General features: G+C 40.1%; 2 protein-coding genes across 2 annotated transcripts; both read left to right on the plus strand.

Moving 5' to 3' along the window:
• Window positions 1–8,194: 8,194 nt before the first annotated feature.
• LOC117813393 (claudin-4-like) lies at window positions 8,195–9,085 on the plus strand. Its single transcript, XM_034684580.1, has one exon. It carries the CDS (start codon window positions 8,441–8,443, stop codon window positions 9,083–9,085), a length of 645 nt encoding a protein of 214 aa, XP_034540471.1. The 5' UTR covers window positions 8,195–8,440.
• A 1,675-nt stretch (window positions 9,086–10,760) lies between these two features.
• On the plus strand, window positions 10,761–11,396 carry LOC117813395 (claudin-4-like). The gene has a single exon (XM_034684581.1). The coding sequence runs from the start codon at window positions 10,761–10,763 to the stop codon at window positions 11,394–11,396; it is 636 nt and encodes a 211-aa protein (XP_034540472.1).
• Window positions 11,397–14,146: the final 2,750 nt, after the last annotated feature.

Raw genomic sequence — 14,146 nt, forward strand, 5'->3', positions numbered from 1 at the left:
CGTTTAACTTTAAGTGAGTGTTAAAAAAGTGTGCTATCAGCCTTTTGCTGCAGAAAAACAGAACATACTAGTGAAAGGATGAGAGTTGCTACGGTTTCAGGAGTTTCACTGAATGCCCTTCCACTTCACTGATGAATCAGTTTCAGTGAGTAGAGGGATTATTCATTTCCTTGTTCCTGTTTTGAGTGCATCAGCACATTTGTGACAGCGGCAGCTCTCCCTCTACTCCAAATGCCGAAAAGACTCACACAAACAATCTTTGACTGAATCCATGTGGGTGTGAGCACATGGTATTTCAGAGGATAAACTGTATGGATAACAGGTTTATCTACCCGGCAAGCTGCCAAGATAAATTCAGATAGTGTATGTGCATTATACTGCCAACACTGTGATGACAGTGACCTACATGTAAGACGGAAGAGTTGTAAAAATATGCTTCCAGGAGGGAAGAACAGATACTATCGTTCTGGTAGAGCTGTTCAGGATGTCTGAATCAGGTTCAGTGCAGAACATTTAGACACAGGTTTTATAAACTATGCTGTAAGAGGACTTCTCTTTCTGTGTTTGAATGCTAACAGGAAAAGATCAGGAGAGTCTTTGTAACTGGATTTGGATTTGGATGTGACCCTCATAATGAACTCTTTCTGAAGGATGTATAAACGTCAACATGAAGAGTACAAGCCGGGCTTCGTTTAACTGTATGTTTGAGTGTAAAAGTGTTCACTAACTTTATGAAGGTAGCTACAATTTGACACTAAATTCAACTTTTAGCTCAGTTGCATCATGTTAGCTTTTGGTGATAAACTAACTAAACTGGCTGTCATGATGTTTGTGATGTTTTGTCATGAGCAGCAATTGGCAAAATGTGTTCAGTCGTCCCTGCCAGCAATAGGTGAATATACAAGATGTAAGACTTATGATACAAAGCATTAATGAACTAACTGATTCATAATTGTATTAATAATTTAGTGCCTTTTATAAATCACTTCATCTTATGGTGTTTTCAACAACCTTTTATACACCTCAGACAACTAAAATCCCACCATCTCATCTGGGGAAACAGGGAGTCGGATTAACCCTCAGTCTTGACTCTATGTTCAGCATCTTTGTCTTGAGCATAATCCATCTCAAGACATCAACAGAAAAAGTTGTAGCATTAACTTTCAAATTAAGGATTCAAGAATTCAAGGATTAAGGATTCAAGGTTTTTTATTGTCATACCAACACAAGCTTTTGCATGATATGGGACGAAATTTCCTTTCTCAGGTCCCGTATGAAGCCACAAAGAACACACAATTAAAGGAAGACATTAGTAATAAATATAAGTACAAATATAAATATTGTGCATGGACTGATTGAGTTATTTATGTCATAGTACAATTGAATGTGCAAATGTACAATGTGCAAGTTTTGAGGTAGTCCGTTTTATTATACTTTAGAACTCAATCAGGAGGAAGCTGAGAGCTGCTATCGTTGATCAAAACCATCATGTGAAAAATGAACACATTAATGGTAACATTTTACAATAAGGTGAGGCTTGTATACTTAAATAATGTACAAGTAATACATGAGACATGTTTATTTAATCCATTACTGTTATTATGTAACACAATTATGTTTTAATATATCCTACATGAGGAGTTTGCATGTTCTCCCCGTGCATGCGTGGGTTCTCTCGGGGTACTCCGGCTTCCTCCCACAATCCAAAAACATGTTCAGGTTGATTGATCACTCTAAATTGCCCGTAGGTGTGAGTGTGTGCGTGAATGGTTGTCTGTCTCTCTGTGTTAGCCCTGTGATAGGTTGGCGACCTGTCCAGGGTGTACCCTGCCTTCCGCCCGAAGCCAGCTGGGATAGGCTCCAGCCCCCCGTGACCCCTAACGGGATAAGCGGTCAAGATAATGGATGGATGGATGGATATCCTACATGACTCACTAATGTACGATGATGTGTCATTAATCCAGGTGGCTCATTATTAACTAAAGATGTCACTATGACTTTAAAAATATAATTTAGTTTTATATTTCATAATCAACATTTTTTTTATAAATTTGTAATGTTTATGTTTTAATATCAATTACATGATTACATCATTATTTACAGTGAGTTTTATTTACCATTTGTGTTCATGTTATTTCTGTCCTGTCGTTTCCATATTGTAAAGCACATTTAACTTATTTATATGAATTACATTAAAGCTGCTGTGAGGAACTTTTGTTTTGTATCGATTCTGGCGCCCCCTTGTGGACAAAGTGATACCTCTTATCTCTTGTCCTAAACATGCAAAAGTAGTGTTTTCAACAAAAGCCTCATCCTGTTGTCTTTTAACAGTCAACTTTATCAGGCACTGTGATTATGTTCCATGAAAACGGTCAAATGAAGGGTGTTTCTGAAGCAAGATGTCCATCATCTGGTCTGACACCTACCCCCTCACGACGGTTTCAGGCATTAAAAATGACAACAGAGAAGGTATCAGTGTTGCTGCTGATGGTCTTGTTTGCTATTGAAGGTCATAAAGAGGCATCAGTATAATTTTCAGTCTGTTTCTCAGCCAGTTCAAAACTCCTCACAGGGTCTTTAAGTACTACTATATTCACTATACTCCTTTAATTGACACTTAAACATATTAAAATGTTATTTTTCATGGAAATAATATTTTTTTATATTTAATCAGAGAGGTTAAGCAAATGCATGTTTCATAAAATAAACTTCGAAGTCCACCTAATGTGGTCTATACCAACTAATGTGTGACATAACTTTGAATGAAGGTTTCTTAATTGATGATATATAAAAAGAAATGTGTTTCCACATTAGTTTGTTGGCTGCATGAAGCATTTGTCAATTCATAAGTAAGCAATACAAACAAAGAAACACATGTTTTCAGTCTTTTCTCTAAAGTATGGACAGATTTATCTTAGTTTATACATTACTGGAAATAAAGGGATAATATTTCACTGAACAAAATATATAACATACCTATCGCTGCTGTCAGGCTGAAACCTCATCTCTTGTAACTACAGCTTTTCAGGAAATAACAAAATCCTGTGTTTTCTGAATAACAGTCAGAAGCTCTTTTTAATGCATTTCATGGAAAGACATTTTGCAAAAGGGACCAAAAATATAGGGAGAGGTGAAGTGAGAGAAATAAGTCTTAAACATCTTCATACAGAAACACTATCATATTCAATTTGATTTTGAAGACTGTGTAGCTAAATACTTTCACACATAACTGCGGTGGAAACTTGTTAATAACAACCCTTGAAACTGAAACGTGATTACATTACAGACAGCAAGCTCTCTATCAGTCCATCACGATGAGTCAGTGTCAGTATCATGTTGTAGATAACTGTTGGCAAACATGCAACACCCCTTATTAAAATAACCCGTGCATAAAGTCAGTATCTACACAAAGTATCTGTTGAGAGTAAGGAGCCGATCTCTGTTTATTTAAGGTATGTACAAAGACATTTATAATAATAATAATCAGTTATAAACAAAATAACAAATATTGTTTTTCAAAATTTCTATCGACCAATCAGAATCCTTTCCTTTCTTCCTGTTTCAAAGAACGCCGGGAATTTCCTCCAGCAGCCTTAAAAGGCAGTGATACTGCTCCACTAGTGGACCCTGTAGTTAATAAGTCCTTAGAAAGAGGCAGGGAGCCTTGGATTTCACGGCCCAGAGATTTATTGACAAACTGCAGTTCAGTGCTCTTTGAAAAGAGGGGAATGCTACACTTTCACATCAAGCTCTACATCCCTGTGTATGAAGAGGAACAAGAGCAGACTGAATAAAGATGTGTTGTATATCTTTAGGCAGATAAATGTAATGTTAACTTTTATCAAATGAAATGAAACTTAGCTGATTGTGTTTTATTAAAAAGGCGCCACACTGACATCTGATCACCTCCACTTCCTGGTTTTTACAGCTTTCTTGGAAATCCCGCTCAGAAAAGGGCACAAGTGTGTAATCCACAAACGTCATGCTGGGAGATTTGAAAGTGGAAGCTGCTGCCTCCCTTTGGGTACAGCAGAGAACAGCAGACAGACACAAACTTCAGAGTGTTCACCCTTCTGCTTTTATGTCTACAAGGTTACAACATTTGGAGGCTATAAAATCTGGACCTGTCAAATTGCAGTTTATCATAGCACTTGCACTTGCATTGACCCCACTTTGTTGCCCTTTCCCACACTACCCACATCAGCCTGACATACATATCAAGAACATGCTCTTTCCCTCTGATGTTCAGAGAACAAACACTCATATGTTCACTCTTACAATCGGCCTTTAGTCGGATTCACAGGACACACACGCTGAGCATAACAACTCAAAGTCGACTTTTGACCTTATTTCTCTTGATCTCTTCGTTTTTCTGTTTCTACTTTTGTTCTTGTGAGAAATAACAAAATTAAAGAAGCAGATTTATAAACATAAAGATGCCATTCAAGGACTCTTTATATCCCTGCCTCAGTGTGTCCGGGTTTGTGGAGTATCAAGACATGTTATGACAGAAAACATGTTAGGTCTGGGGATTCAGACGTATTAATGCCTCTGTGTGATCAGTTAATAAGATCAGCAGAGGCATTTTGTGCTATTATTACAATGCACAACATTGATTGTTAGCTTACAATATAGCCCCATGTTTGCATTGTACTGTTATGTGAAACCAATAAATGAAGCTGTAATAAACATTTAGTCATGGAGACTATATTCTGCATGTTGATCTTCTCTCATCATGTTGTACTTACTCTTTTAAGTTTGATCATCCTCATCATCACATCAACCTCAGACGACATCATATAGGCGAACACCTCCACCCCCAACGTCTGAACTCCACAGGGGGGTAGATCATGCTGCAGCTCAGGGCAGTCAACCCTCAATCACTCTATCTCTGTGTAGAGGTTCAAGGTTCAAAGGTTTTTATTGTCAATACAGGAAAAACGAGATGCTGTTTCTCTCATCCAGCTTTTAAATATCAAAAATTTACATATAAAATACAATAAAATATAATAAAATACAGTTCTATAAAAACATCCTATGTACACAGTGCAGGTAGTGCAGTGACAGTTTAAAAATGGACAATGAAAGAGTTCAAGCTCTTTAATAATTGCTAAGACTTAGAAAGCACTTTTCTAAGTACTCAAGGACACTTTGCATGAAGTTCAAAATAAATAAAAAAGCAGGTGGGGAGGGAGTAGAGGTCATCTGTTTTTTTGAAGAGGTAAATAAATGATTTTTAAATGAGTGAAGAAAAACATAACGAATAAATGACTCAATAATGTCAAGAGCTAAGTTCAGGAAAAGGTATTATAAGGTCTTAAGTAGGAAACACTGCAGGCACCATAAAATGTTAATAATTAAAATAGAGAGCTAAGACAAATAATATGAGGTAATAAAAAATATAAAACAATAAGCATCATCATCCATAAAAATCAACTACAATTAGACAAAAGTTGAATAAATAAACTATTTAAATTAAAATATTAAAAATACTTTAGTAATACAATAAAATAAAACAACGTGAGGTGTTAAAACAATACAATTTAAACTTAATAAAAGCTAATAAAGTCACATAAAATAAGACAAATAAAATGTTAATAGTGAGATTACTGGGTGTCCCCCAAGGGTCAGTTTTGGGTCCACTCCTTTTCATCATTTACCTCCTCCCCCTGGGCACACTCCTCCGTCACCATGGGGTCCATTTTCACTGCTACGCCGATGACACTCAGGTCTACATCTCCTCCAAACCCACTGCTGCCATTCCTCCCACCTCCCTCATCACCTGCCTTGCAGACATCCGGAGCTGGATGAGCAGGAACTTCCTAAAACTCAATGGGAATAAAACCGAGGCCCTGCTCATCGGCTCCAAATCCACCCTCACCAAATCCCAACACATCCCAGCCCCACCCATCATCATCGACGGATTCCCTGTACCCTTCTCACCCCAAGTCAAGAGCCTCGGCGTTATTCTGGACGGCACCCTCTCATTCGCACCTCACATTCGAAACATCACCCGGACTGCATTCTTCCACCTCTGCAACATCTCCAGACTCCGCCCCTCACTGTCCCAATCCAGCACCGAAATCCTGGTTCACTCATTCGTCACTTCCCGTATTGATTATTGCAACGCCCTCCTCACCGGACTCCCCACCAAACTCATCAACAGACTGCAAATCATTCAGAACTCGGCCGCCCGGATCATCACCCGCACCAAATCATCTGACCACATCACTCCTGTTCTCATCCAACTTCACTGGCTCCCTGTCTCATACCGCATCCACTACAAAAACCTTCTCCTTCATGAATACACTCCCTCCCGCTCCCTCCGATCAACCTCTGCTGGACTATTAACCATCCCACCGTCACGCCTCAGTACCATGGGTGCCCGAGCCTTCAGCTGCTCAGCACCCAGACTCTGGAACTCCCTCCCCCCCCACATATAAGACAGTCGGACTCCATAACATCATTCAAATCCCAACTCAAAACTCACCTGTTCAAACTGGCTTACTCCCTCTAACTGGACTCTCTGCACTTCCCTAGTTTTTAGTTTTTCTTTATGACTCTTTCCATTTGTTTGTTTGTTTGTTTGTTTGTTTTTATGATGTTTTAATGATGACTGTTTTTATGATCTGTAAGGTGACCTTGGGTGATTTGAAAGGTGCCCAAAATAAAATGTATTATTATTATTATTATTATTAATAAAAATGAAGGTCTTAGAATTACAGTTACACCCATTAATACAATTGTCTTTGTTATTACTAATTTTTACAATATGAACTCTATACCATGGATTAAGTACATGGGAAATAACATTGAGTCTCTTAAGGCTGATTTATACTTCTGCGTTGCCCCTACGCAGCAGGGGCTGACGCGGACATGAGCCCCACATACTTGTGCGTCGATGTGTCCGTGTCGCGCAGCAATTCTCCTCCGAAACGCCTGAGGGCAGTGTGGTCTCTCTGATAGCCGGTTGCCTGCTTCCGGTCCTGCTACGATCTCTGTTTACTTTTCCACATCGATTCAGAGCGTGTTATGTTAATCTACAGCTGATACATGTTGCTGTTTATTATACAGACATGATTACATGAAGAATAGAGAGGAGGAGATGAAATACACGGCCGATGTGTGGCCGATGTCCGGGATCCCGGAAGTGCTGTGAATGCGGGAAAGACAAAGCCGTCGAGCGGACCAATCACAGAGCTTGCGGTCCGCGTCGGCTCTACACGTAGTTACATTTTGGAGGAGGTGCACGTCAGCTACGTTCGTAGGCCTATGCGTAGGTACGGGAGCTACGCGGACCCCCGGCGTAGGGTACGCCGTTGATTCAACGCAGAAGTATAAATCAGCCTTTAGTGTTGGAGTTTGCAGCCTTGTGTATCAATGAAGCAAAGTGCAGCTATATGAATAAAAACAGAGTTAACCAGCGTGGACTCTAAACATACAGACAGAATAACAACAGATATTCTGTATAACTGTGTTTGTTAACATGTTTTCAACACACTACATGTTTTGTTTCTTTGTTGTTGACAGCTGGGGGAAGGGCCAGTGGACTGTGGGGCCCTCACCACAGGGAGCAACACTTACCAGCCATGTCTTCAGTCTTGTGACGGAGAAGTCTCAGTGTGATATTGAATATATAAGAAGTGACTGAAAAGACCAGAGATAAATAAAACTAAGTTGAATCAAAGTGATGTAGCATCCTGATCCACATTCACCATGTGCCCAAACCAGTCCTGCAATGAAATGGAACAGCAGTTAAATTCCCCTTACATCACCTCGACACACATAATCAATCGCACACTGTTGAGTTGAGACAGTGGAGGTTTCTACTTGGACTCCAGCAGCATGTTATCCATACCTTGTGAAGGTGTAATGGAATTAAAGCGCTGACATACGACCTTATTTGGTCTGTCGTTTTTGTCAGAATTACTGTCATTCAAAACAGACTGAGTCACATCTCATCCGGGGCGTAGCTCCGCCCCCCTGCTGCTTCAGGTGAAACTGGAGCTGGGGGAGGGTAGATGGAAGGGGCGGATTAACAAAAGAACTTCTTTTACTCACAACTTTTTAAAAAAGATGCCAGTTCTGTGTTAAAGTGATGTGTTTTATTGTGCAACATGCAAACAGTCTGAATGTGTTGTTTGTTAAATGGATGCTAAGTGGAGGTTAAACAGGTTATGTGTTTGGGAGTGGACCTGCAGAACAAGGGCTGTTGACAGAGAGCTGTTTTGCTTCATGGCCCCTCCTCTTTCAGGGAGGAGGTCATATGTACCTGCTCTTCCCTGAAAACTCTACCATTCAAATAAATCTGCGGACACAGCAGGACACAAAGAAAGTTTACGTCACTGCGAGAGAGGATTTACAGCAAACAGAGAGACTTTGAAGTCACACCTGACCAGAGACAGACGTTTCATTTGAAGGGGAAACCTACAAAACCACAATGGTGTCTGCAGGGTTACAGATGCTGGGTGCTGCACTCGGCATCATCGGCTGGATTGGTGCCATCATCGTGTGTGCCATTCCCATGTGGAAGGTCACGGCTTTTATTGGCAGCAACATCGTCACCTCGCAGACCTCGTGGGAAGGAATCTGGATGAACTGTGTGCACCAGAGCACGGGCCAGATGCAGTGTAAGGTGTATGACTCCATGCTGGCCCTCAGCTCTGATCTCCAGGCTGCCCGCGCCCTGACCATCGTCGCCATCGTGGTGGGCATCCTGGCTATCCTGCTGTCTGTCGCAGGTGGTCAGTGCACCAACTGTGTGGAGGATCCGGCTTCCAAAACCAAGGTGGGCCTCGCAGCTGGAGTGATGTTCATCATAGCCGGGATCCTGGTCCTCGTGCCTGTGTGCTGGACGGCCCACACCGTCATCCGAGACTTCTACAACCCCCTTATGGTCAGTGCCCAGAAAAGAGAGCTGGGTGCTGCGCTCTACATCGGGTGGGGAGCAGGTGCTTTGATGCTGATCGGAGGAGGGATGCTCTGCTGCAACTGCCCCAAGAAGGATGATGACTCCTACTCTGCAAGGTACAAAGCTGCCCGGTCTGAGGCCTCAGCACCAGCGTCTGGGAAAGACTTTGTTTGAACCTGGTGTAGAAATCAGTAAATTGCCCTTTTTACTGGGACAGATGAACTGGTGCTACTGGGTGGTGTATCACCATAGCACTCATGAGTTTTATTCCTCCAGAGAGCAGTTGAAGAAACGAATATCAAGGAAGGAACCACACCCAAGGAGGGAATAAATGCTATGCTAACACACAGTTGCATATGTTTGGTTGTTAATATCTTTGTTTGTCATTTTTAAGTTTTGGTGTAAATGTCATATAACCTGATGTTTTAAAGTAATGTATGTGGGTTGTTTTTATGAACCAATGTAAGAGATTCATGATGTGTTAGTTACACTGTAAATAAATATTTTGTTACAAACCCCTCAAGCCTTTTTTTTTTTTGTATTGTTTTCTTCCACACTAACACACCTGTCACGTTTAACACGCTGCGTCCATGTTGATTCAAAAACAGGATAAATACGAGTCTTCCAAATGTTAATTCAACTTTTCACACAACTGTTAATGCATTCATGCTCAGGTAACAAAGCCTTACAATCAAAGCAAAGATCCATTTAAAAAACATACCCCCAACGCCTCTAAGAAGCATCTATTGTCTAACTTTCCTGTAGATCAGGTTTAGGTGCGGCTTGGAAAACAGGTCTTCGTTCAAACTGTGAGCCTACAGGCAGTAGTAGTTGTACTCTGCGTAGACTCACAGGACCAGTCAGTCATTTGATTAGGGATTAAATATTAAATATTAACCTGCAAGGAAATAGTCACATCCATGTGCTTAGATCAGTAACTTAATAATCTTTTAATCCACAAAAAATAAAAAATAAAAATAAATAATTAAATTAAATTAAATTAGAACAAAAAAATAAAATAAAATAAAATAAAACAAAATAAAATAATAATAATAATAAATAAATAAACAAAATAAATAAAAATGACTTCCTGTAAGGATGTATTTTAACTGGTTTGATTAAAATGACTTAACTGGACACAAACAAGTGATTAATACAACACAGTTTTTTATATTGTGATGTTAAAAATACTCTATTTGTGTTTATTTGTTTTTTAAATTAAAAAAAAAGTATTATCATTATTCTGTTGCATTAACACAGATACGTGACTAAGTTATGTTCTAATTTGATCCTTTTATTTTCCTTTTTAAAATGTATTTATTTATTTATTTTTCTATCTTTCTTTTCTATTTGTTTATTGAAGCAGATTCACTATTTCAAAAACATGAAAAAAGAAATTGTAAATCTGATAAAATAGAATCTACATAGGTGAATTATCTCTTGTTGGACTGAAGCTTGTGTCATAAAACTTTTGTTAATTTTATCTATCTTCAGAAAACCCCCCCAAAAAGAAAAAGAGTGTGTGTTTGCTCAAGGCTTGACCTGAGTGTGTGCCCACAGGTGGATCTAGAACCATTGTTCCTAGTCTGGAATCCTTGCTTGAGGTAACAAACCCTGTGTGTGTGGGAACAATGAACACAGAGGGAATACAAGGGTTACTGATATCAGGTCTCAGCTTCCCCTCTTTTGTCTGGGAGCACAGAAACTCCACCCTGAAAGTTTGAAACCACAATGGGAGGGAGTAATCTTCTCACAGTGTGGACCTCAGACCATCAGAACACAGCGAACACTTCCTCCAAGGTGTGAACTTTTCTGATTCTGCAGAGTACCCAGCCTCTGCGGAGCAACCATGGCTTCTCAGGGCCTCCAGATCATGGGTGTGCTGCTGGCCTTCATCGGCTGGATCGGCACCATCATCACCTGCGCTCTGCCGATGTGGAGAGTGACCGCTTTCGTCGGGGCGAACATCGTCACCGCCCAGGTGATCTGGGAAGGCCTGTGGATGACCTGTGTGGTTCAGAGCACGGGCCAGATGCAGTGCAAGGTTTACGACTCCATGCTGGCTCTACCTCAAGACCTGCAAGCTGCTCGGGCCATGGTGGTCATCTCTGTCGTGGTTGGGGTGTTCGGCGTTCTCATGGCTGTGGTTGGAGGAAAGTGCACCAACTGCATGGAGGACGAAGTGGCTAAAGCTAAAGCCTGCATTGTGTCTGGAGTGATCTTCATAATCGCAGCGCTGCTTATCTTAGTGCCTGTGTCATGGTCGGCTCACGCGGTGATCAGAGACTTTTATAACCCCATGGTGATCGCCGCTCAGAGGAGGGAGCTTGGAGCTGCTCTTTATATTGGCTGGGGCTCCGCCGGGCTGCTGCTGCTGGGTGGAGGCCTGCTGTGCAACAACTGCCCTAGAAAAGACAGCAGGCCCTACATACCTGCCAAGTTCGCCCCTGCAAGAACCGTTCCATCAAATGTGGACTATGTGTGAGTGTTAGCTGCTGTGAACATGTCTCAAGATTTTAAAAGAGACAGAGAGCACTGTAAAATATATGTTCTTGTTTGTTTCCTTGTGTTTGAATGTGATTTTCAAATTGTGAAATTATGATGAACAATGATGTTTCTAATTCTTGTGCAAACACATTTATAACTCTTCCATTTCTGCAGTTTCTAAACACATATAATGTGTTATGTGTATTTTAAATAACATTTCACTTGACCAATACCTCTTCGAAGCAGTCTTGGTTTTCATGAAGTCTGACACTAGAGAAATAAATCACATCTGAACTGAAAACGATCTTATCTTGTGAATCACTGCTGAGAAAAGCTGTTTTATATTTGACAAATGATTCAATAATCCCTGCTGTGATTTACTGTGTTTAAAATGTGACAAATAAACCTTCTACTTGTTGAATGTGTTCTCATGTTTTTTGTCACGTGAATTCCACACCTGCACACACACTGATATCACAGAAATGCAACCTCTCGTGATGAAGCTATCAGGAAATACAGAAGAGTAGATTCCTGGGAATTCACTGACTGAACTGCTTACCACGCTGAATCAATTGTCCTGGTATGAAAGCGTTATTTACAGTTTCTGTCCGGACTAGAATGGACGTCACAGCCGGTGACAACAGTGCTCAGTGTATGCTTGGATTCATGTTGCTAAGAAACTCTTTTATGTCCTTAAAGAATGGATATTTACACTTTGCACAGTAAGAGCACATCTGCCAAGTCTTGTCAGGAAGATTTATCCTAAAGTTCTTTAATGGTTTTCTTTTTGTTCAGAGACGTTTCAGTTGAAACTAGTCTGACAAGAAAGACAATACCACCCTGTAATCTTTCACTGTGGTGTCTGCTTCTCTTTCGACCTATCAGATGAGATCAGGTCTGCAGAGGGAAACAGACCCAGGTCTTTATCTGTGGTTTAAGGAGCAGCAGCACAGTAAAAAGAGTTAAATATGTTGCTTACGTGTGGATAAAAGTAAAGTGCTGGAGAATGAATACAAGTATAATCACAACAATGTTTTCAAAGTCATTTTATCTTTAAAGTATGCATAACTTAGAGCTTTAGAGAGAGTAGAGAGAAAGTACTTTATTAAACACTATGAAGGAATTCAAGTTTTACACTCCAGGGTTTCTTTGATCACACATACAAACATGCTACAGCCATGCACTTTATGCCAGTGCCCAGGCAAACGATTCAGCACCTCTCCAGCCACTGGTCCAATTGCCAAACTTGGTCCATGCTGGGAATTGAACCGGCGACCCTCTGGTACCAAAGCCAAGCCCCTATGGACTGAGCCACTGCCAACGCCCCTTCAGTGGATTACAAGTTGTTTTAAACTATTCATTGTGATGTGTAAATAAATAAGCATTATATGATGTTTGTATGTTTACAAGTCATTTGAATGTTTGAGCTGATGGACATTATGTTGTTTTATACAAAACAGATTCTGAATACTTTATTAGTCCCAGAAGGGCAATTCAGTTTTACAGTCAACCTGTCCATAGCACAAAATATACAGTAAAGGAAATAAATAACACATCGTGAAATCAACAAAAAACACAACCAGTGACCGTACAGCAGAGCGGGATGAGGAGTGATTCTTGGATTATTCTGCCTTTTGTGAATTTAGCAGCCTTATGGCAGAAGGAATAAAAAAATTTGCACAGCGGTTTGTTTTCTGCACCGGCACATAATACAGCCGACCTGAGGGCATGATGCAAATTCACTGCCAAGTATGTGATCAGCAGAGGTCCTTAAGCTGGACTCCTGTGATTTTAGAGCACAATCTGATGATGCCATTCAGACACTTCTTGTCTTTCACAGAAAGACAACCAAACCAGCATATACAAATACGTTAAGAGACTTTCAATAAAGCTTTGATAAAAGGTATATGTACAGTTGTGCTCATAAGTTTACATACCCTGGCAGAATTGGGTTTTTTTTTTGGCCCTTTTTCAGAGAATATGAATGATAAGAGAAAAACTTTTTTTCACTCATGGTTAGTGGTTGGGTTAAGCAAAATTTTTATCAAACAACTGTGTTTACTCTTTTTATATCATAATGACAGCAGAAACTACCCAAGAAACCATAAACTTATGAGCACAACTGTATCTATAAACCCCATTTATATTGTTTAAATTTAGACTTTCACAACCAATTATGACTCAAATGGGTTTCCAATCAGTGCAGATGCTGAACACATGGCCTCTCTGGAGTGCCAGCTTATTGGCATGTGTGCATCTATCAATCAGAAGGTTTAATCCCAGCTCCTGCAGTCACATTCCAAAGTGTCCTTGGGCAAGACACTGAACCCCAAATTGAATTGAATTGAACCCCCGCTGTCCTTCAGTGGTGTGGGAATGACATTAGCCAGAGCTTATGGTGCCTTGCTATGGCAGTCTCTGCCATCAGTGAGTGAATGTGACTAGAAAAGACTAAACTAGAATATGGAAAAAGACCTTAGTTAGTTGGCCTTTGAAAGGAAAAAAGTTGTTTTTTTGAAAACATATGGGGTAAAATTATACACACTTAGTTAAAAAAAAAAGAAGTGTTTTATTTGGAGTTTTCCTTCACTGTATTTATTTAATTCCCCATTTTAGAGTTTTTTTGGACAGATATGCTTCAAAGTGATGATGGATTAGAAATAAAGGATTACTAGGATGTAGTTGTGAACAAAGAATTTATGTTACTTATATTTTTGATCAGCTAACATTTATTTAAAGAGAAAGAAA

Source organism: Notolabrus celidotus, chromosome 5, assembly GCF_009762535.1.
Source record: "Notolabrus celidotus isolate fNotCel1 chromosome 5, fNotCel1.pri, whole genome shotgun sequence".
NCBI lineage: Eukaryota > Metazoa > Chordata > Actinopteri > Labriformes > Labridae > Notolabrus > Notolabrus celidotus.